This window comes from Schistocerca nitens, chromosome 1 (genome assembly GCF_023898315.1).
Source record: "Schistocerca nitens isolate TAMUIC-IGC-003100 chromosome 1, iqSchNite1.1, whole genome shotgun sequence".
Lineage (NCBI taxonomy): Eukaryota > Metazoa > Arthropoda > Insecta > Orthoptera > Acrididae > Schistocerca > Schistocerca nitens.
Window position 1 is genome coordinate 149,936,213 of NC_064614.1, and position 25,433 is coordinate 149,961,645.

A 25,433-nucleotide genomic window follows, 5' to 3' on the forward strand; every position below is an offset into this window, starting at 1 on the left:
GAGTGTGCTGCGGGAGAACCAGTTGTTTCCGTACCATGTACAGCATGTGCAGGCACTATCAGCAGCTGATTGGCCTCCACGGGTACACTTTTGCGAATGGTTCATCTAACAATGTGTCAATCCTCATTTCAGTGCAAATGTTCTCTTTACGGATGAGGCTTCATTCCAACGTGGTCAAATTGTAAATTTTCACAATCAACATGTGTGGGCTGACGAGAATCCGCACGCAATTGTGCAATCACATCACGTCATCAACACAGATTTTCTGTGAACGTTTGGGCAGGCATTGTTGGTGATGTCTTGATTGGGCTCCACGTTCTTCCACCTACGCTCAATGGAGCACGTTATCACGGTTTCATATGGGATACTCTACCTGTGCTGCTAGAACATGTGCCTTTACAAGTACGACACAACATGTGGTTCATGCACGATGGAGCTCCTGCACATTTCAGTTGAAGTGTTCGTACGCTTCTCAACAACAGATTCGGTGACCGATGGATTGGTAGAGGCGGACCAATTCCATGGCCTCCATGCTCTCCTGACCTCAACCCTCTTGACTTTCATTTATGGGGGCATTTGAAAGCTCTTGTCTACGCAGCCCTGGCACCAAATGTAGAGACTCTTTGCGCTCGTATTGTGGACTGCTGTGATACAATACGCCATTCTCCAGGGCTGCATCAGCGCATCAGGAATTCCATGCGACGGAGGGTGGATGCATGTATCCTCGTTAACGGAGGACGTTTTGAACATTTCCTGTAACAAAGTGTTTAAAGTCACGCTAGTACATTCTGTTGCTGTGTGTTTCCATTCCATGATTAATGTGATTTGAAGAGAAATAATAAAATGAGCTCTAACATGGAAAGTAAGCGTTTCCGGATACATGTCCACATAACATATTTTCTTTCTTTGTGTGTGAAGAATGTTTTCTGAAAGTTTGGCCGTACCTTTTTGTAACACCCTGTATAATACTAATTTCTATTTTTTATATTTATTCCATTTTTATTTCTATATTTTAAGTGTTGTTTAAAACTGTAGTCTTTATCCAATCATCCAGTCATGACCGGTGACTGCTAAAGCTTTCATTATCTCAATACACAAAAGGCAGTGTCCTGACTGATTCAACATTGCCCAGCCCAAACCACTAAGGATAGAGACTTGAAATTTGGAGAAAGTGTGGATTTTATACTGTAGGCATTGTTTAGGAAGCTATTTTTTGTAAATCCAACCCTAAGGGTGTGAATAGGGGATGAAGTGTTTTCTTGAAAAATGTCACTATTAGGGCAACTTTGAAGCTAGATCTACGAAAATTTGTATTTGGTTTCTTGGTCAGAAATAAAGAAATATGTCTTTCAGCAGTTTTGGATATTTAACCGTATGGGACAAAATAGTGGGTGAAAATGTTTTTTGAAACTATATTTGACTTCTCAGTTACAAATAAAAAAATAAATTGTTTCAATGTTTTTGGAAATTGAACCCAAGGAGGTAAAATAGGCGATGAGATTTTTTATGAAAATATTGTATTCTGAAAGCATTTTTAAAGCTAAATCTATGAAAATTTAAATTTGACTTCTCAGTTAAAAATAAAGAAATATGTGTTCCACAGTTTTTTGTAATTCAACCCATATGGGAGTGAAATGGAGGATGAAAGTTTTTATGGAAATATTTCATTTTGCAAGCAGTTTTGAAGCTAAATCTATGAAAATTTGTTTGGTTCTCTGTCAGAAATAAAACATATACATCACTGTTTTTGAAAATTCAGCCCATAAGTGGATGAAATAGGGGGTGGAACATTTTATGAAATTATTTCATTGCAAAAGCATTTTCAAAGCTAAATCTTTGAAAATTAGGTTCATGGTTTGAGACGAAAAAATGCGCGTCACTGATTTTGGAAAATCAACCCCGAAGGGGGTGAAAGAGTCAGAATGATTCACTGACTCATCGCCACTCAGCCCAAATTTCTAAGCGTAGAAACTTGAAATTTGGAGAGGATTTGTATCTTTTACTGGAGGCATTATTTAAGAAGGGATTGCCGTGAAATAGGGCATGAGAGACTTTTTGAAAGTATGTCACTATTAAAGGAATGAAAACTGGTATTTGGTTTCTCAGCCAAAAAATAAAAAATACATGTTTCAGCTTTTTCGGAAGTTCAACCGCTAAGGGGGTAAAGTGGTGGCTGAAAGTTTGTTTGAAAATACACAATTACTAAAGAATTACTAAAGGATTTTTAAGGCAACATCTATGACAACTGGTATTTGACTTCTCAGTAAGAAATTAAAAAAAAAAAAAAAAAAAAAGTGTGTTTCAGTGTTCCTGAAAATTCAGCCCCTAAGGGTATGCAGTAGGGGATAAAAATTTTTAAGAAAATATTTCAATACATTAAAAAATTTTTAAAGCTAAATTTAAGGAAATTGGTGTTTCACTTCTCATTCAGATATAAAAAAAATATTTGTTAGGGGATGAAAGTTGCTATATGGAAATATCTCCACAGAAACAGAAAAGCAATAATTAACAAAAACTTTGGACTCCTTCTACATCCAGGATAGACAATGCTTATATGTCCTTAATTAGCATGAAAAGCTTCGAAGGTGTTGCAGTTTGTGAGTAACATAAAAATTTGATTAAATAATAAAAAAACCTCTGCACACCATACAGTTTACACAAGTGAAGCAACAGGCACTAAGCTAGTCAAGTAACAAAGATCTCATACTGTCACTGAAATATTTTCATTCTACAGTGATCATGTTGCAGTAAAGTTAGATTTTGCTCACTTAAAGATGTTCTTCATTTCATCCATTTTACTTTCCAGTTTGAAATTCTAAAATGGAGATTTAGTACATGCAGAAAATTGATGATTTAAAAAAAGTTATATTGCCTTTCTCCTTTCAGAATGGTGTCAACAAAGCTTTTCACGGAATCAAGGGGTACGATAACCACCCAAAGATTTTTGTTGAGATGGAAAAAGGTGATACGGTATTTTTCCATCCATTGTTGATTCACGGATCTGGTATTAATGTTACACAGGTTAGTAAAGAACTTGAAGTGTACCTACCTGAATATTTCTGCTTTCTATTTGTGAACATGACTTTGATTCCACTACATGATACACATAGTTACTTATTTCAAATTGTAGCCAAAAGTTGCTATGGAAATGTAGATTTTTAAGAACACAATAAATTATTCTATTTCATATTTAAAATGTAACTCATCCGTTAAAATGAACTAATATATGTCTGTTCATTGATTAATTCATTCAAATTTTGTGCTTTTAAGTCTCTCTGTGAGAACCTCCAGAGATAGACAACAAGTCAGCTGTTTCTTTTCTAGGAAGGAGCAGCTATTAAAAAGCCTTTTCTGTGATACAGTAAAAGTTCCAATGAACATTAGCGTTATTAATCATTAAGCTAGTGAATGTCACTGTGCCCTAAGGTAGTGTTGAAAATTTAAATAAAATGGTTAAGATTACAAACTTGTATCAAATCACTCTCAGACAATAACTAGTGAACAATTTTTATAATTATTTTATAATTTGTTATGAATAAACCTGTAATGTACCTAATATATACTTCCTTCTCATCCCATCTGGTAAGTCTCCCCTGACCAGCAGTTCTGTGTGACTTTCCCAAAATCTACTGCTTTTCCTAGACCTCTCCAGTCCTTTTCCTTCACCCCTCTTCCTTCCCCTTCAATCCTTCTGCCCGAAGAAGCTTGCTTAGTTAAAACCTTCTGTTATTTGAGTGTTCTACCACCACTTGGTGAGTAGATCTTTTATGTATTCAATTAATTTATTTTGTCAAAAAAATTGACTGTTTTTGTTGTCGTAATATATACTTACACTACATTAGTCCCATTTTCCAGCAAATGTGCCTCTATTAAGAACAACTTGAGTGGCATTTTGGTAGACAATTTGATCAGTTGTGCACGTGTGTTCCAGCCTGGCCGCAGTCAGGTGTTCCAGTGAGGAGATTCCTTAGGCAATACTGCAGTTACATTGTAGCAGCAATCTCTGATTCAGTTGGCTTTTGGCTTGTCATGTACACAGGCATTTAGCATGCCTCAGTGTCAGTTAATAAAGTGTAGATATTTGATATTTACAATCTCCTTCATTCCATCTGGAGTATTCCTACCTATATCTACACTACAAGTGTATTGGGAACACACTTTCAGTGAACTGATCATTTCAGAACATTGGCGTGCCTTGTCATTGTCCTTTGATATGATTTTTTTGTCACCTGTGGGAGCTATGTTCTGTCAATTTTCTTTGCAAGTGAGTAGTTCTTTAGTGCCAAAAGTCATTATTAAATCATTTGAGTTTCATAGTTATTTGGGACTTGCATTACATTTCTGTGTAAGTGTGAAGTAGGATACTGCTTGTACATTAATTATACGATTTCACTGACACTCACAATTACACAGTTGTAATTCAAAAGATAAGTATATTGTTGCTATCAGAATTTCTTGGACCACTTTATCTTACAGCCTGCTAGGAGTGGTAAGTTACCATAATGAAAATCATCTCAGGTGTTTGTGAGTAATTGTCTGACTCATTTAACTCTGACTGTAGTAATTACGAAGATTTAAATGTTTTGTTTGCCAAATGCAGGGTAATATGGCTTTTCTTCTAATTTACTATGTTTAATTTATGGTGGCATAAGGCTAAATAGTATTAAAAATGCAGTGGCAGTTTCTTGTTAATACAGTGTACGAGTTAAGTTTCTATGCATTGTATTTCCTTTGATTCATTTAGCATCCCTGGAGGAACTTCTCCTTGATATGAGGTTTGGAAAATAATGAATAAATGAATGCATGGATGAAAGTGTGAAAATGTTTTTCATCACAAGTTTTCGACCCTGGTGTTGCAATTTTCTAGTATTGTTTTACTGTTATTGAGATTTTGTCTGAGTACACTTTGGTAAAGTGTATTCTTTTTTTTTCCCAGGGTTTTCGAAAAGCAATTTCTTGCCATTATGCTGCATCGGACTGCCACTACATAGACGTACGAGGAACAACACAAGAAAACATAGCTCAGGAAGTACTTGAAATCACAAAACGCAGAGGTGTGGAACTCACCTACCAGGTATGTTATACAAAAATACAAGAAAAAACTAGTTTAGAAACAAATTTAGAAACAGAGCCCATAGACAACACTCCTGCAAGGTGAACCCTCTCTGATCAGTTCTCCCCTTATCACACAGTACCCCCCCTGGCCTTTAGGAACTTGGCCATATTCTTTGCCAGATCTTCAAGTACTTTTTATCAAATCCTGAGATGAGGAATATCCGACCAAAAATTGTATCTTTATCCTCCAAAGTAGTATTTTGAAGCCTACCCAGCCTGTCCAACATCTCAGGCCAACCCAGTACCACCTCTACATCCAATTCTGCACTTAACAGATCATCCCCAAAGAGAGAAGACAGGTGCATGACTTTTCCCAGACACCCACCCATCCAATCACCTCCTATCAGTGAAATTCAACCACAGGCATATCATATCCCGCCCAACAAAAGGCTACATGTGAGTGCAGTCACTTAACATGCCATCTGTACTGCAATTTATGGAAAGAGGTATCATTTTGAACTGGATGTGCAGTGAAATTCAACCACAGGCATATCATATCCCGCCCAACAAAAGGCTACATGTGAGTGCAGTCACTTAACATGCCATCTGTACTGCAATTTATGGAAAGAGGTATCATTTTGAACTGGATGTGGCAGATATTAATGTTTTATGCCAAGACAGAAGTAAATAGCCTCCTTAGCTTCTTAAGTGTCCCAGAGTTTTTAAATTGGTCAAACTTTAGAAAGGAAAACACTCCAAATGTGATTTTTAGAGCCTTGGTTTGTAGCATTTGAGATATACTATACAATTTTAAGATTGTGTAAACAAATTAGTTAAAACAGGGAGAATCCCTTCACCTGGTCATGCTTTCAGAATCCACCTACCAGGAATTTTGGCACATAGCATGTACATTTCTACAAAATTCTGAATGCAGTGGAGCAGATGAGATAATACAAGCAATAAAGTTTGTCATCTGCTCCAGCTTTTGTAGTGTTCTTCAACTGTTCCAACAAATGCACCCAGCTGAAAAAATGCTACAACAGCTTAGAAAGGAACTGGTATTTTGCATGGTACTGGGGCACATCAGAATACAAGTAAAGCTGATAAATCAGTCAAGGAGGCTTGTAGGAGTGGCAGGAATTAGATATTTCTTTACACTAGCTGTTAAGACAGATGGTCATGTCAGTGGGAGAGTGGCTGGAACTGAAGGATAAGAAACTGTTGACTGTGAGGCCGAATATTCTGTCATGTTTCTCCTGCCAGGCAAAGCTGAACCAAAGTCTCACTGACCTCTCCCAAATTGGACATAGCCCCTTGAAACATGGCAGTTTGGCTGGTGGAAGGCCCCACCTGATTTAGTGCCTGTGGCATACACATTTTGGTGTGCCTTCTTTTAATGGAATGCATTTCGGATTCTGACAACATCTTCATCTACATACATACTCTTCAAACCACCGTACAGCCTGCATTACAGAGGGTACACGTACCAATACTAATAATTCCCTTTCCTGTTCCACTTGCAAATAGAAAGAGGGAAAAACAACTGCCTAAAGCCTGTGTATGAGCCCTAATTTCTCATTCACAAAGCATTTCTGTTATACTAGTGTGGCAATATAATCTACCACCAATGAATCTAGCAATACACTTCGGAATTGCTTCAATGCCCTCCTTCAATCCTACCTGGTGGGGAGCCCAAACACTAGAACAGAACTCAAGAATGGGTTGCACTAGAATTCTGTGTGCTGTCTCATTTATGGATGTGCTACACTTTCCCAAAATTCTCCCAATAAAACAAAGTCGAACACTCGCCTTCGCTATTACAGACCAGACATGTTCATTCTATTTCATATCGCGTTGATGCCAGAAGACCGGAACTGCGCAGTTATGTACCCTCTACATAAGAAAGAGAATAAGACCTATGTCATCAATTAGGGATTGATATCTTTACAGAGGAAGGGGTAAGATAGATACTTCCTACAGGAAAATTAAAGAGACCTTTGGAGAAAAGAGAACCACTTGCATGAATATCAAGAGCTCAGATGGAAACCCAGTTCTAAGCAAAGAAGGGAAAGCAGAAAGATGGAAGGGTATATAGAGGGTCTATACAACGGCGATGTTCTTGAGGACAATATTATGGAAATGGAAGAGGATGTAGATGAAGATGAAATGGGAGATGTGATACTGCGTGAAGAGTTTGACAGAGCACTGGAAGACCTAAGTTGAAACAAGGCCCCAGAGTAGACAACATTCCATTAGAACTACTGACAGCCTTGGGAGAGCAAGCCCTGACAAAACTCTACCATCTATTGAGCAAGATGTATGAGACAGGCGAAATACCGTCAGACTTCAAGAAGAATGTAATAATTCCAATCCCAAAGAAAGCAGGTGTTGACAGATGTGAAAATTACCGAACTATCAGTTTAATAAGCCATGGCTGCAAAATACTGACACGAATTCTTTACAGACGAATGGAAAAACTGGTAGAAGCCGACCTCGGGGAAGATCAGTTTGGATTCCGTAGAAATGTTGGAACACGTGATGCAATACTGACCTTACAACTTATCTTAGAAGAAAGATTAAGGAAAGGCAAACCTACGTTTCTAGCATTTGTAGACTTAGAGAAAGCTTTTGACAATGTTAACTGGAATACTCTCTTTCAAATTCTGAAGGTGGCAGGGGTAAAATACAGGGAGCGAAAGGCTATTTACAATTTGTACAGAAACCAGATGGCAGTTATAAGAATCGAGGGGCATGAAAGGGAAGCAGTGGTTGGGAAAGGAGTGAGACAGGGTTGTAGCCTCTCCCCGATGTTATTCAATCTGTATATTGAGCAAGCAGTAAAGGAAACAAAAGAAAAATTCGGAGTAGGTATTAAAATTCATGGAGAAGAAGTAAGAACTTTGAGGTTTGCCGATGACATTGTAATTCTGTCAGAGACAGCAAAGGACTTGGAAGAGCAGCTGAACGGAATGGACAGTCTTGAAAGGAGGATATAAGATGAACATCAACAAAAGCAAGAGGATAATGGAATGTAGTTCAATTAAATCAGGTGATGCTGAAGGAATTAGATTAGGAAATGAGACGCTTAAAGTAGTAAATGACTTATGACTTTTACTATTTGGGGAGCAAAATAACTGATGATGGTCGAAGTAGAGAGGATATAAAATGTAGACTGACAATGGCAAGGAAGGGTTTCTGAAGAAGGGAAATTTGTTAACATCGAGTATAGATTTAAGTGTCAGGAAGTCGTTTCTGAACGACTGCAGTGTAGCAATGTATGGAAGTGAAACATGGACGATAAATAGTTTGGACAAAAAGAGAATAGAAGCTTTCAAAATGTGGTGCTGCAGAAGAATGCTGAAGATTAGATGGGTAGATCACATAACTATTTAGGTGTTGAATAGAATTTGGGAGGAGAGAAATTTGTGACACAACTTGACTAGAAGAAGGGATCGGTTGGTAGGACATGTTCTGAGGCATCAAGGGATCACCAATTTAGTATTGGAGGGTAGCATGGAGGGTAAAAATCATAGAGGGAGACCAAGAGATGAATATACTAAGCAGATTCAGAAGGATGTAGGTTGCAGTAGGTACTGGGAGATGAAGAAGGTTGCACAGGATAGAGTAGCATGGAGAGCTGCATCAAACCAGTCTCTGGACTGAAGACCACAACAACAACAGCAACAACAACATCATCTTTACTGACCACTGTATACAAAATTCTGTCACAGTCCCTGCACAGGAGAATACTGAGCAGGCTTCATACTGGGAAGGTCCTGTGCTGAAGAGATACTCAGTTTAAAGGTACTCTTGAGGTAACCAAGCAATGAGAAGCACAGAGGCTATAGTGCACCTTTGTTGTCAATTTCAAGAAGGCTTACAGCTCTATAGGTAGACTGTCAGAGCTGGAAGGGAGGGCCTTGGATAAGAAGACAGTGAACATTGTCAGACACACTCTTAACAAACACCAGATTGAAAATTAAATTCATGGGAGAGTTATCAGAGTCCTTCAACATTATTATGTTCAAGAAGAGATGTGCCGATCTTCAGTACCGATCTCCATCACCAGCAGAACTACAAGAATGGACTCGGCCAACTCGGACATGTACTGCAGCCACCAGATGACCACTGAGTATCCTACTAGTGCACACAGAACCAATTCCTATGCCACGTGTAATGTCCTGCAGAAGAGGACGGAGAACAACACACCGGCATGTTGACGTTGAGGATGTTGTGTACACTTACTGTGCTATTGCAGAGAAAGAAGGCGAGTTTTAGGTGATTTCTATGCACTATTAAATGTTAACCATCACAATGGTTGTATTTACGCCAGTCAGCTGTAGACAATTATAGTAGATTAGTAGCACAGAGCTCATTGCCGTACCCTGTACGAGGCCACTGCTCGACAAGTCGTAGCTGATTCCTGTCGCAGTACAGAGGTACCAGCTGCCCATGTGGGTCCCAAATTCAGGAAAACTAAGCAAAGTGACCGTCTGTGGAAACGAGGCCACCACAAATGAAATCCTTTGTGGCATACAATCACCAGGATGTCAGAAAACCTCATTAATGTCACCATTGGGACACAACCTGTCTGGATAATAGTCAATGCAGAGACTTCCTTTCCTGTAATGTTAGATGCTTACTGTAGTCGGCTAATAATACTCGTTCCACGATACGAAGGCGATTGCGACAAAGTCGCAAATTGGAGATACGTCCAGCCGACAGGAAGACATATTGCAAGAATAACTCTCAATAAAAGGAGACAGCCCTTCAAATTAATCATTTTAGCAGAATGTAGTCGTAATGTTATTCTCAGATGACTCATTCCAGGCATCACAAGCCATCATAAATGCAGAAAATCAGACTGCTAATAGGATCTGGCCCGACTGGGGAACATCATCAGCAAGAGTCAGCCATTCTGCTCCAACTTTTGAGTGCTTTTAAAAGACAGACCAAAGTGGCCCATGGTAAAACACCATATCAACACTGGGGATCAGTCACCAATTAGCCAGCACTCGTACAGCATGTATGACAGGTAATCCAATGCTGCAAGATGATATCACTGAACCGTCAGAGCATCCTTGGTCCTTCCCTATGGTCCTTGTGAATAACAAGGACAACATATCTTTCTTGACTTCTGATGACTGAACATATTCACAAAAAAGGTGTGTATCCACTGCTGTGTTTTGCTAACACCATAGAATGCTTGAAAGGAACAAACTAAAATGCACATGTAGACAAGCTACTGACAAATTGTTGATGATAGGCTGGCTGTGAAAAGAGTGCCTTTGTAATTCCTGATGGCCAAAGCTATGCTGTTTGGACTATGTAATGCCCCAGCCAAACTCAAATGTATGGTGGACAACCTTAACTGGACAGCATGTTTTTGCTGTGTGAATGACATTGTCATGTTTCAAAGACAGTGAAAGAACATCTAAGCCACCTGGTAACTAAGTGTGTTCAGCCTCCACCTGAATCTGGAACAGTGCCTCTTCGCCACAGATGAAATAAAAATGTTGGGGCACTTAGTGGTGTTGAACCAAATCCAGAGAGAATAAGAACAGTCAAAAATTTTTTGACTCTTTGGCACGTTTCTGATATAAGAAGTTTTTTCAAAATGTGCTTGTATGCCCCTTGCAAGGACTGAGTGCAGGGAAATACCAAATTGTCCTGAAACAAGGTGCGAGAAAGATCCTTTAGCGTCCTTAGAAAGACAATATCGTCATCTCTAGTCCTAGCAGTTTATGTTGAGAATGCCAAGACAGAACTTCAGATGACCACTAGTGGTTTTAGGAAAGGTGCAGTTCTAGTGCAAATTGAAGGAGGTGGTGAAAAGGTGATAGCTTATGCTTCCAGAGTCTGAGATTAACTAAACATCAACAGAGACAGAGTGCCTTGCAGTTGTTTGGGCCATCAACAAGTTTCCTATTTATTAATTTAGCAAACTGTTTACTGTTGTGATTGACCAAGGAGGTCTGAAGATCTCTGCTGGCTGACTAGATTGAAGGAAGATCGAATGACACGACGGGCTCTTAGGTTTCAGGAGTACAGTGTTTCACCAGTATACAAAAGCAGGGACAAACACAAGGATGCCATCTGCCTTTCAAGGAATCATTAGGTGGAAGACAGTAGCGTGGATAAAATTTCAGTTATTGCTGTGTTAAATGACATTGTTGTTGAACAGAAGGAAGCACCGGTACTGCTGAAAACTATAAAAGCCTTGAAGGAGGAGGAATAACTGATCAAAGGAGAATTCCAATTAATAAATGGAACATTGTATAAGAGGAACTATGATCCAATGGGACAGAAATGGGTTCCAGATCATCTGTGACCAACCATCCTGAAGTTCTTCCATGATGCTCCACAGCATCTGGTCACCTGGAATTTGTGAAGACTCTTGGACAGAATCAGATGCAGGTATCGCTGACCAGGGCTCTGCTGATTTATGAGAAATATGTGAGCCACTGTAAGAAATGCCAGAAATGCAAACATATGGCACAGCAACTTCCGAGGTATCTGGTACCAATATTGCCTGCAGCAGCACCATTTGACAGAATTGGAATCGACCTCTAGGGAAGGTTCATGAATTTGACACACGGGACTCGATGGATAAGAGTCTTCACTGACTACATCAAGATTTGCTATAATCAGAGATGCGCCGACTGTCAAAACTCTGAAAATTACGAAGTTCCTTCTAGAAAACATCATTTTGAAGCATGAAGCAGCCTACATGATGATCTCTGATCATGGAAAAGTTTCCCATTTGAGACTAGTATCAGAGGTAAATACGCTTTGCAACATTACTCATATGATAACAAATGCCTATCATCTACAGACGAATGGCGTTAGAAAACAGTTATTAGCAGATGTGCTCTTGAAATACAGCAAGACTGAGATACATTACTGCCAGTTGTGACATTTGCATTACACAGTGACGCATGACATTGCAGGCTTCACACTGTTCTTTCTGCCCTCTGGTTGTGATGCAGAAATGACAGTGGATACGCTATATTGCTGATATTTGTATTATGGGCATTAGGCTGTGCTCCAACATACAGTAGGGTTTCATCCGAGGGACACGGGCAGCGTCTCTGCACTTTTGTCTTCTGGATGAAGCCGCATAATTCTAGACATCATACATGATGTCGAAAAATGCTGACGTGTACAAAACATTATCATGAAAGGGATAGACTGCTACTCACCATACAGAGGAGATGTTGAGTCACAGAGAGGTGCAATGGAAAGACTGATATACATTTAAGCTTTCAGACAAAAGGCCTTCTTCTAAAGTATAAATCACATACATATTCACACAAGCGCAACTCGCACACACGTAACCACTATCTACAGTTGCTGTGGTGTTAAAATCCACACCAGGTCTTCCGGGCTGTATGTCGCCAGCTAGTGTCTGGCATTACAGCACTCTGTCTTTCTCCTGGGTGTCCAGAATCTGTAAGTGAGCCACCAGCTGTGCTTCGTCCGTCCTGGTGATCAGTCATCCTGAGTATCATCTGGCTTCTTAACAGGAAGAGTGTATCCATTAATCACAGAATGCAGGGTTTCATGTCCGTGACTTGTGATATTGCTTATAGTTATGTTGTGGGAATTAGGTCGTGGTACAACACATAATTTTCCAGAATGAAATTTTCACTCTACAGCGGAGTGTGCGCTGATATGAAACTTCCTGGCAGTTTAAAACTGTGTGCCGGACCGAGACTCGATCTCGGCACCTTTGCCTTTCGCGGGCAAGTGCTATCCTCTCTTCCATGGGTGCTAGTTCTGCAAGGTTCGCAGGAGAGCTTCTGTGAAGTTTGGAAGGTAAGAGACGAGGTACTGGCGGAATTAAAGCTGTGAGGATGGGGCGTGAGTCGTGCTTGGGTAGCTCAGTTGGTAGAGCACTTGCCCGCGAAAGGGAAGGGTCCCGAGTTCGAGTCTCGGTCGGGTACACAGTTTTAATCTGCCAGGAAGTTTCACATAATTTTCTACCCAACGATTCATATTCAAATGGTGGATACATCATCAGAGGCTTTAATGACTTGGAAAGCAGTTACAGACTCCAGCAAACTCAGTAAACTGAACTATTTGTACATATCCACACAACATTCAGTTTGTAATGTTGTCAGACTGTTGCCTAAGATTGCAGAGTCTGATGAAGTTCAGCTTTTTGAGGTTGTTTGGGTCTGTAACTGTTTTCTGAGTCATTGAGGCCTCTGATGAGGCCTCCAGCATTGGAAGATAAAATGTTAGGCAGAGAATTATGCAATGTACCGTGACCTAAAGCCCATAACATAACTGTAAGCAATATCACAAGTCGCGGGCATGAAAGTCTGCATTCTGTGATTAATGGATACACTTCTTCCTGTTGAGAAGCCCAAAACACTGTTGTAAACATTGAATGCTGTGGTTGTTGTCAGGGGGAATAGGTCTCCTGATAAAACCTTCCTGCTCACTGTCTGTTGCCATTTGCCTTTCTATAAGTAAACACCATTTGCCAAGCTTTTGATTTGAACACAGAATTATTGTGTAGAATGCTGCATCACATCAACTACATGGTGAGTCAGCAAGAGAAGTGTATTGGACACCTCATTACCAATTACAATGACAGAATAGGGTACTAAGGCATCACCTATGAGGAAGGGTACCGCCCTCTAGGAAGAAACCGTGCGTATTGTAACTGTGGCTGCATTGTAAAGCATGCATTAGACCGCAGACCCTGTAACAAAGTATGACTGAATAAATGGTATCTAGCATGGAAACCAAGCATTCTGGACATAAGTTCATTAGACCTTTTTTGTTCCATATTCTGTCATCGATCAATCCCTATACATTGTGGATAAAGTCATTGTGTATAGTTGTCTGTGTTTTTAAGAGCCTTTTGTCACATTTGGACCAAGAATTATATGACTAACATGTTCTGCGCTTGCTCAGGTTTTTGCTATGATCTTGATGTTTGTGCTGCTGCTGAAGACTTACTTCATTTTTATGCACCACTAGCAATTTGACTATGTATTACCAGAAGCCTTATATTCTAACTAATTTACTTCTACTAATAATTCTAATAGTTATCAAAGTAGTAAGTATAAAATTATTATGAAAAGAAAAGTTGCCACTCACCATATAGTGGAGATGCTGAGTCGCAGATAGGCACAACAAAAAGACTGTCACAATATAAGCCGCACTGTAGCTTCAGCTGCTAGAGCTGAGATTTATTTTCGACAACAGCCTTTTTGGCTGAAAGCTTATATTGTGACAGTCTTTTTGTTGTTTTTATTTGTGACTCAGCATCTCCACTATATGGTGGGTGGCTTCTTTCCTTTTCGTAATATTGTTACATTCCACGCTGGATTTTCCGTTGTTCAATAAGTATAAAATAACTTTTCATTGCCATACTTAGTGAAGAGCATAAAGATTGTTCACAGGACTGTTTGGAAATGGCTGATAACGTTGCCCACACATCTCAACAAAATGCAAGGTGGTTCCATACAACGTGTCAGGGCGGCTGTCTTGTTGAAGCTGTTGCTTACCTAACTAATATTATTACCGGGCCCATTATAGTGAAATCCACATTTACAATCCTGGAGTCCTGTGTCACACAAGTGACCCTTCCACTGTATTTAAAGATGCTGGATAGCTTGTAGTCAGTCCCAAGTACTCTGCAACTGAAGACTTACACCATACACTTTGTGAGTTCCTAACAGGACTGTTACCTTCTGCTTTCCTTTGCTGACAGTTACTTCTGTCTTTGGCCTCCCACTTAAGGTTAAAGTGTACTACAAGTTCCTGCATTTACTTCTATCATAGTACAACTTTTCACAATACTCGTACAGAAAATGCACATTTTTAGCATTTTACCCTTGAAAATGTGCCATTTTAATACATATACATCTGCTTAAGCTGCTCAACATATGTATGTATATTATCATGAAACTATTTCAGTGTTCACAAGCTGCTGTGTGCCACATGTACAAGGCTTTCTTGTTTTATTCTTGTCCACAGATCCCAGAATTCTGGAGTTAAAGCCATTTTATTATTCTGTACTCAATATTATTGCTAATATACTACATGTAATTATTTTTTCTTGCAGGATGTCTGGAAATACAGGAGCAGACTTGTTCGTGGGCAGGAGATATCACTGTAAAGTAAGTTCCTGTCTCTCTCATCAGCAAATTTATATCCTAGATCCCTTATTGAGGTAAAATGCTTAGGAATGTGGAATGAGTGACAATATACTGCAATGTAACCGCAAAGACATGTGAGTAGATTGATTTAATAACTGACAATAATTCAGGATAGACGACCTATCATTGACAGTATCCTCCTACCAGTATTGGGAGACACTGAGTGAATGTGTCTTGTGTATACTGTTCTGCAGCATCAACAAAATGTATGAAATGCATACTGTTGCAATTATTATCCAGTAGAGCACCTTTTTTATATTTTACATATGGTACAAATCGATTTTTGTCAAAGATATAAATTTGGTAGTGAACCAAATCTCTGACACACAAATCGATGACGTTACAGCTGTGCACAAATATGACATAACAAAATTAAACCATATTTCAAAAATAACATTTAAGCTCCTGTAACATGTGTAAAAAATTATAATACAAACAAAAATTACATATATAGCCCAATTGTATCTAGGTATTGCTTGAGAATGAGACATCGTTCGAAAGTTGTACCAATAAATAAAATGTAAAAATGCAGCCCTGGTGGATTATTATTTCATTAGTATGCTGAGAGAATGCGTGTTTCACAAAATATCAAAGTGGACTCTAAAAACAAAAGAGCACTGAAAGGCGTACTGGGCATTGGTAGTCAAACTCTGCTATGAATAGCAGCCTGAGACCAACAATAGTACCCAATGTGGTTGGATTCTAGGCATCAAGTACATATAACGGCACAATTCACAGCACCAGAAGTAGACAACCAAGTTGGTTGTCGAAATATTGTGCATTTAAGTGGAAACAGTAATTCATCTGAATACTCAGCTTATCATTAAAAAGAGAGGTGTTTATACGGCACCATAATATATTGCTGTTGCCATTCACATATCGTATTTCTGTGGCTATTGCCAGAGAATTTTGTAGTTGTGCGGTAGTCCTGTATTATTCAGTATTAGGTTCACTGGAGAATCGTAAATTTGGACCACATGGTCCAGAGGAGTAACAGCAGTCTGGTGATACAACTCAGTTTAAACAACAGTCTAGATTGCAGTAATATTTTATTAATCACTGGTTTTGACTTCGTGTGGAAGTCATCTTCAAAAAGGTGTGTTGCTGGGTGAGCACCCAGGAGCTGGTGGCGGCGGCGGCAGCAGCAGCAGCAGCAGCAGCCGCCAGAGGTGCTTATTTTCTGAAGATAAGTTACACACAATGTCAAAACCGGCCATTAGTAAAATATTATTGTGATCTAGACTGTTGTTTTAATCTCACTGGAGTGTAATATAAATCAGTCTTTCTTCTATCAACAATTCAAGAACAGTCTTAATCGCATTTATTATTATTATCTTTACTTTCTCAGACGTTAAGTCTGGTGAGGAATGGAGTGACGCGGACCTTTATCAAGCGTCACTTCCTTTTTGCTGTACGGTATATGTTATATTGCATTTAGGAACTTTCGGGTAATTGAACATGTATCAATAATTACGGATTTCTGTAATTGTATATATATGTTTGGATGTAGCTGTATTGCGTTGATGTATTGGTGGATATTGTGTGGTATGACTCCTGTAGTTGATAGTATAATTGGTATGATGTCAACTTTATCCTGATGCCACATGTCTTTGACTTCCTCAGCCAGTTGGATGTATTTTTCAATTTTTTCTCCTGTTTTCTTTTGTATATTTGTTGTATTGGGTATGGATATTTCGATTAGTTGTGTTAATTTCTTCTTTTTATTGGTGAGTATGATGTCAGGTTTGTTATGTGGCGTTGTTTTATCTGTTATAATGGTTCTGTTCCAGTATAATTTGTATTCATCATTCTCCAGTACATTTTGTGGTGCATACTTGTATGTAGGAACGTGTTGTTTTATAAGTTTATGTTGTAAGGCAAGCTGTTGATGTATTATTTTTGCGACATTGTCATGTCTTCTGGGGTATTCTGTATTTGCTAGTATTGTACATCCGCTTGTGATGTGATCTACTGTTTCTATTTGTTGTATACAAAGTCTGCATTTATCTGTTGTGGTATTGGGATCTTTAATAATATGCTTGCTGAAATACCTGGTGTTTATTGTTTGATCCTGTATTGCAATCATGAATCCTTCTGTCTCACTGTATATATTGCCTTTTCTTAGCCATGTGTTGGATGCGTCTTGATCAATGTGTGGCTGTGTTAGATGATATGGGTGCTTGCCATGAAGTGTTTTCTTTTTCCAATTTGCTTTCTTCGTATCTGTTGATGTTATGTGATCTAAAGGGTTGTAGAAGTGGTTATGAAATTGCAGTGGTGTAGCCGATGTATTTATATGAGTGATTGCCTTGTGTATTTTGCTAGTTTCTGCTCGTTCTAGAAAGAATTTTCTTAAATTGTCTACCTGTCCATAATGCAGGTTTTTTATGTCGATAAATCCCCTTCCTCCTTCCTTTCTGCTTAATGTGAATCTTTCTGTTGCTGAATGTATGTGATGTATTCTATATTTGTGGCATTGTGATCGTGTAAGTGTATTGAGTGCTTCTAGGTCTGTGTTACTCCATTTCACTACTCCAAATGAGTAGGTCAATATTGGTATGGCATAAGTATTTATAGCTTTTGTCTTGTTTCTTGCTGTCAGTTCTGTTTTCAGTATTTTTGTTAGTCTTTGTCTATATTTTTCTTTTAGTTCTTCTTTAATATTTGTATTATCTATTCCTATTTTTTGCCTGTATCCTAGATATTTATAGGCATCCGTTTTTTCCATCGCTTCTATGCAGTCGCTGTTATCCAATATGTAATCTTCTTGTTTAGTGTGTTTTCCCTTGACTATGCTATTTTTCTTACATTTGTCTGTTCCAAAAGCCATACTTATATCATTGCTGAATCCTTCTGTTATCTTTAGTAATTGGTTGAGTTGTTGATTGGTTGCTGCCAGTAGTTTTAGATCATCCATGTATAGCAAATGTGTGATTTTGTGTGGGTATGTTCCAGTAATATTGTATCCATAATTTGTATTGTTTAGCATGTTGGATAGTGGGTTCAGAGCAAGGCAGAACCAGAAAGGACTTAATGAGTCTCCTTGGTATATTCCACGCTTAATCTGTATTGGCTGTGATGTGATATTATTAGAGTTTGTTTGGATATTAAGTGTGGTTTTCCAGTTTTTCATAACTATGTTTAGGAACTGCATCAATTTAGGATCTACTTTGTATATTTCCAATATCTGTAGTAACCATGAGTGGGGTACACTATCAAAAGCTTTTTGGTAATCAATGTATGCGTAGTGTAGTGACCTTTGTTTAGTTTTAGCTTGATATGTCACCTCTGCATCTATTATCAGTTGCTCTTTACATCCTCGTGCTCCTTTGCAACAGCCTTTTTGTTCTTCATTTATAATTTTGTTCTGTGTTGTATGTGTCATTAATTTCTGTGTAATGACTGAAGTTAATATTTTGTAGATTGTTGGTAGGCATGTTATGGGGCGATATTTAGCTGGGTTTGCTGTGTCTGCTTGATCTTTAGGTTTCAGATAGGTTATTCCATGTGTAAGTGTATCAGGGAATGTGTATGGGTCTGCAATGTAACTGTTAAATAATTTAGTTAGATGTGAATGTGTTGAGGTGAACTTCTTTAGCCAGAAATTTGCTATTTTATCATTTCCAGGGGCTTTCCAATTGTGCGTAGAATTAATTGCTCGGGTGACTTCATGTTGCAAAATTATCACTTCAGGCATTTGTGGTATCATCTTGTATGAGTCTGTTTCTGCTAGTATCCACCGTGCATGCCTGTTATGTTGTACCGGGTTTGACCATATGTTGCTCCAGAAGTGTTCCATGTCTGTTATGTTTGGTGGATTGTCTATTTTAATGTGTGTGTTATCTATTGTCTGGTAAAATTTCTTTTGGTTTGTGTTGAATGTTTGGTTTTGTTTCCTTCTATTTTCACTTTTTTTGTATCTTCTAAGTCGTTTGGCCAATGCTTGTAACTTCTGCTTCTTTTCATCTAATTGCTCCATTGCTTCTTGTTGTGAGATTTTACCTAACCTTTTTCGTTTTTTGTCTGATATTTCACTTCTTATAAATTGTGTTAGCTGTCCGATGTCTTTTCTCAGTTTTTCTATTCTGATCTGTAGCCTGTGTTGCCATGCTGGTTTTGTGGGTTTCTTCTGTGTGTTGGTTGGTTCTGATCTCTGCCTAGTGTGTATATTTAGTGTAGTGAGTGCTCCTACATAAACCAGTAGTTGTAACTCTTCCATTGTTGTATTTTCATTTATTTTGTTGTGTATGATTGTGTTGATAGTTGTTATTGTTGTTTCGACTTGTGGGTTATTTGGTGGTCTATGCAAGAATGGTCTAATGTCTGTATTTGTGTCTTTGTATTCTATATATGTCAGCTGAAATTTCTCTTCTATATCTAACATGTGTGTCACTTCGTGTTCTATTTGTGCTTGTTCTGGTGGCTGTCTTAAGATGTCGTTTTCCTCTGATTGTTTAATTGATGTGTGTTGTTCTTTGTTTGTTTGCTCTGGGATGTTTGAGTCCATTACTGTATTTTCTTCTTCTTCTTCTGATTGCACATTATTTTGTTCTAGTATTTGTTGTACTTGTTGTTTGATGTTTTCTAATTCTGACTGGGGTATCCTGTTATTTTTGATTATTACACGGATCTGATCAGCTAGTCGTTGTTCTGTTAAAAATTTTAATTCTGGGTATCTGGTAATAAATGTTGTGTGTACTTGTGATCTGTATCCAGTTGTGTTGGTTCCTAGGTTTGTTGCTTGGTAATAACAGAACATGAGGTGTCGATTAACTTCATCTGACCATCTCATCCTCTGTCTTTGTTTTCCTTCTAGGGTGGTTGCAGGAAGCATATCCTGCAAAACACCTCTATTTGGATTTAAATCATTTTCCAGTTGGCTAGCAGTGTCGTTACCATTGTGGGCGGGCATAGGGTTCAAGCGTCGTCCCCGACCATGACGGCGCTTGTCCGAGGCTTCTTTAGTTCTGTCCTGAACCAAGTAATCACACTAAAAGGGGGGTTAGCCCTATTAGTGGTTTGTTCTTTTCGTCGCCTTTTACGACTGGCAGAACATACCGGAGGCCTATTCTTTTCCCGGGCCTCCACGGGGGCATTTATTATTATTATTATTATTATTATTATTATTATTATTATTATACCACCAGCCAGATTCAACCCGATGTAGGGGTCATCTTCTGGGCGTTTACACCATTGGTCAATTGCTGGTGGTTTCCTGCCATTATGTAGACAGGAGTGACACCACCAGCAGTCGACCAATGGTGTAAACGCCCAGAAGATGACCCCTACATCGGGTTGAATCCGGCTGGCGGTATAATAATAATAATAATAAATGCGATTAAGACTGTTCTTGAATTATTGATTAATCATACTAATCACTGCTTCTCTCCACAACCATGATGTTCAAAAATTCTTTCTTCTAGTGTGGCATATACCATTATTTTCGGACTGGAATGGACTGTTGACAACGTATTTCTTCAGATTAAAAATAAAAAAAAGCATCATGACAGATACAGGGACTAGTGACCACAATGTTTTGCAGCTAAACTGAGTACTGTAACCCCCCAAACCCACAAAAAATAAATGCAAAATGCATCTATTTAAAAAAAAAGATAAAATTTGCTTGACACCTTCTTAAGAGACAATCTTCACTCCTTCTAGTCTATGTAAGCATAGACCAGGTGTGGTTTAAATTCAGAGAAATTGCAGTTGAGAGATATATACCATATAAATTAATAAAGAGATGTTACTTAACCCCGTGGTACACAAAACAGGTCAGAACACTATTGCAGAAGCAACATAAAAAGCATGCCAGATGTAAAAGAAATCATAATCCCCAAGATTGGTAAAGTTTCACAGAAGCTCAAAATTCAGCGAGAACTCAGTACAAGATGGTTTTAATAGTTTCCACAACAAAACTTCATCCCGAAATCTGGCGGAAAACCCAGAGAGATTCGGTTCTTCATATGTGAATTACACCAGTTCCAAGACGCAATCAGTGCCTTCACTGTGTGGAAACAATGGTGGTGTTATTGTTGACAGTGTCTCTTAAAGCAAAGTTACTAAACACAGTTCCCAAAATTCCTTCACAAAAGGAGGCAAAGTAAATAGTCCAGAATTTGAATCGAGAACAACTGCCAACAAGAGTAACGTAGAAGTTACTCGGTGTAGCAGAGCAGCTTAAAACACCTAAGAATGGCAAGGCATCTGGTCCAGATTGTTTACCAGTCAGGTTTCTTTCATAGTATGCTTATATAGTAGCTCCATACTTAGCAATCATATACAAATGTTCACTCATTGAAAGTTCCGTACCTTAAGACTGGAAAGTTGCAGAAGTCGTACCAATACCCATGAAGGGAAAGAGGAGTAATCTACTGACTTACAGATACATGTCGCTAACGTCAATTTGCAGCAGGATTTTGGGACATATATGTGCTTGAGCTTTATGGGTCACCTTATAGAGAAAGTTTGTTGACAAATAGCCAACATGGGTTAAGAAAATGACATTCTTGTGAAACACAAGTAGCTCTTTATTATCACAAAGTAATGAGTGCTACTGACAGGGAATGTCATGTCAAGTTGATTCCATATTTATAGACTTCCAGAAGGCTTTTGACACTGAACCTCACAAGTGACTTCTATTCAAATTGTGTGCCTGTGGACTATCATCTCAGTTGTGGGCCTGGATTCGTTATTTGCTGGCAGAAAGGTCACATTTCATAGTAATTCATGGAATGTCATCAAGTAAAACAGAGGTAATATCTGGCATTCCCCCAGGAAGTGTTATAGGCCCTCTGCTGTTCCTGATCTACATAAATTATTTAGGAAACAATCTGAGTAGAATTCTTAGATTGCCTGCACATCATGTTGTAATTTATCATCTTATAACATCATCACATGGTCAAAACAAATTGCAAAATGATTTAGACAAGATACCTGAAGTGTGCGAAAATTGGTAATTGACTCTAAATAATGAAAAGTGTGTAGTCATTCACATGAGTACAAAAAAGAATCTGCTTGATTTTGGTTACATGGTAAATCATACAAATCTAAAGACTGTAAATCCAACTAAATGCTTAGGGATTACAGTTACAAATAACTTAAGTTTGAATTATCACACAGACAATGTTGCGGGTAAAGCAAACCAAAGACTATGATGTATTGCCAGAACATAGAGAAGATCCAACAGGTCTGCCAAAGAGACTGCCTACATTATGCTTGAACACCCTACTGTGGACTATTGCTGTGCAGTGTGGGATCTGCATCAGATAGGATTGACGGAGGACATTGAAAAAATCCAATGAAGTGCAGCTCATTTTGGACCATAGGGGGGAGGGTGCCACAGAGCATCTTCTCACGAAATTTCAGTTACCAACTTTCTCTTCAGAGTGTAAAAATATTTTGTTGGCACCCGCCAGTGTAGAAGAAATGATCATCATAGTAAAATAAGAGAAATCAGAGTTTGCACAGAAAGATTTAAGAGTTCACTTTTCCACATATTGTTAGAGAGTGGAACAGTAGAAAAATAGCAAGAAGGTGGTTTGATGAAACCTGTGCCAGGCATTTAATTGTGAATTGCAGAGTAATCATGTAGATGTAGATATAACATTTTTTTAATGTAATAGCATAGGCTTCCAATGTCAGTTACAATAACATTCTTGTGTTTGTTAGGCCACATCATAACGAAACACTAAATCAACTGCAAAGCTAAGATCTAGACCACCTTTGCAGTGGTCCCATATAGGGTGAGTCAGCTGCACATTAATCACCCTGAAGAGTATCGATGCAAAGACACTCAAAATTTTGACTTTACATTTGTTTCAGTGTTTCATTATGATATGGCTGAACATAAAAAACTAAAATTTAGTTAAATTCACTGTGGAAAAGTAATGAAAATGGGTCTGTAAATAAACATGTAGAACCAATTGACGAGTTTTTGTATACAGGATTGAGGAAAAGATCAGCTGAAAAAGAATAAATAGATGAATAAAAATGGCCTGAAGTGCTTTTGCTAAACTAGATTGTGTTTTAAAAGCTGAGTTTTAAGAGTGTCTGAAATGGTAAGTTTACTTGTCACTTTTGATTTGTGGTGGTGGGGTATCGACTTTCATAGTGAAAGCCAATGCAGACTGAGGTCACCCGGCAAGCTATGAAAAGTGGAGAGATGCATGTAGAGAATTACCAAGAGGGATAGGAAAATTAACAAGTGGATCTAGACAAATTGCACTGGAAGATGCAGTTCTGACTGTAATGACAGTGGACAGCACTTGCAACCTAGTGAATGGATGGTAAGATGGATCAATAGTGTTGTTTGTTTCAACCAAGGAGATAAGAAAAGGCGTAATGGAAAGTGGGCGGTTGATATTAGGAAACATGTAGGCACAATGTGGGTTATTAAAGCACGGAGAAGTCTGTTGGAGGCATTTTTTCTACTCTCTCTGTCAAATTGATGACGACAACGACACAATGACTCAGTTGTAAGTGGCTAGAAGTATATCTGAAATACTTTTTGCCAAACCCTTACAAAATTTAGATTATGAGTATCATTACTCAATACTACTATATTTTTGTCTGTCAGCTAGTCATGAAAAAATCCGGTAATTTACTGTGATATGCTGTAGCATCTCATATGTGACTTACAAACTCATCATGGGTAACCTACATCTTGGTCTTTCCTCTGTAGTAAAAAATTCTTCTCAACTATCTTCTTTAGTTGTGCACCACAAATATTTGGCTTTTCCCTTCTTTTAATCAACCATTGCTGTTAAAATTTTTAGATACTTCATTACATGAGTTATAAACTACATCATTACTGTTATTATTATTATTATTTGCATTTTTCCAATGTTTTATTTCATCTATTACATTGTTTTTCTCCTCCTCAACCTCATGCTAATAATCCGTTTTCCTGACCTGAACTTTCCTGCCTGTACACCCCCCCACCCCCCCTCCCCTCTACAGGCACACATATCCATCTTTCTCCTGTTCTACGCCATCCAGCATTATCATCACTCTTATTGTAGACAAGAGTTCCTAAGAATGATACTGGTGTGAAAAAGTTTTGACATGTTGTTATTGGTATACTTAAGTGCACTTAACTGTGTGGTGAAATACAATGAAACAACAAATAAATTTCAATCAATCACTTCAGCAGAAGGTTATAATGATTATAATTTCTCTTTACAGCAGTACAGTGTGAAACATAGGCTTTGGGAAAATGCTGTTTGTTTGCTGGTCCTGATATCCTAAGTTAAGTATTTTTCCAGATACCAAAGAAGACATTCTTCAATCATGCATATATATATGCTCCATGCCTAGTGATTTTGTATTGAAAGGGCAACATGCTGGACTTGTAAATATCTATTATTCACGTTATATTAAGATAAAAGAATTATGTATTCCTTGAAATCTTTGTATTTTTATGCATCAACTTTAAGTTGGGTTTTACTGTGATATAACTAATGGGTGCTGTTTGTAATCTACGTACAAAATCGTAAACAAATTAACAATAGACAGAGAGGGTATACTATATTTTGTGCATTTTTAACAATAAACTGTTATGACAGAAAGCTTTTTGAAATGTTTTTAATTGTTATTACAATCCCTTTCTCATTGAGGTTCTTCTTTTTGAACTCTTTCTCATTGACAGGCAACACGATGCATCAATTTGTACCGAAACAGTAGAACTCGTATCATGTCAGTTAACCATCCTTTTGTGAATTACCGAGTGAGGTGGTGCAGTGGTTAGCACACTGGACTCGCATCCAGGATGACGAAGGTTCAAACCCATATCCGTCCATCCTGATTTACGTTTTCTGTGATTTCACTGAATCGGTTTATGCAAATGCCAGGATGGTTCCTTCGAAAGGGCATGACCGAATTCCTTCCCGAAGCTGATGGCACCAATGATCTTGCTCCTCCAAATCGACCGACCTACCTTCTGTGAATTGTGACATACATTTGCAATCCATATGGTCTGCATACAGGGAACATTTAAGTTTCAGCTGCAATAATTTTGATGCTAACATATAGTACTGTGACAATGAAACTATGTATGAATGAAATTGCACTGGCTGAGAGGATATGTGTTGTTATGTCAGTGATGACAAAATTGAGTCAAATTTGCAAATTTTTTGTTAGTGTGAGCACACTTGTCAAAATGATGATGTGTCTCCTCTGGCCTGGATGCAACACTGATTT

General features: G+C 38.4%; 1 protein-coding gene across 3 annotated transcripts in view; it reads left to right on the forward strand.

The window, feature by feature from the left end:
• The window catches only part of LOC126243623 (phytanoyl-CoA dioxygenase, peroxisomal-like), a 119,219-nt gene extending 94,413 nt beyond the window's left edge, over window positions 1-24,806 (forward strand). For all 3 annotated transcript variants that reach the window (XM_049948176.1, XM_049948177.1, XM_049948175.1), the window contains exons 7-10: window positions 2,887-3,021; window positions 4,937-5,074; window positions 15,140-15,194; window positions 24,420-24,806. In XM_049948176.1, coding sequence (XP_049804133.1) covers window positions 2,887-3,021; window positions 4,937-5,074; window positions 15,140-15,193 — 327 coding nt within the window. In that variant the 3' untranslated portion in view covers window position 15,194; window positions 24,420-24,806. The remainder of the gene's footprint in view (window positions 1-2,886; window positions 3,022-4,936; window positions 5,075-15,139; window positions 15,195-24,419) is intronic.
• Window positions 24,807-25,433: the final 627 nt, after the last annotated feature.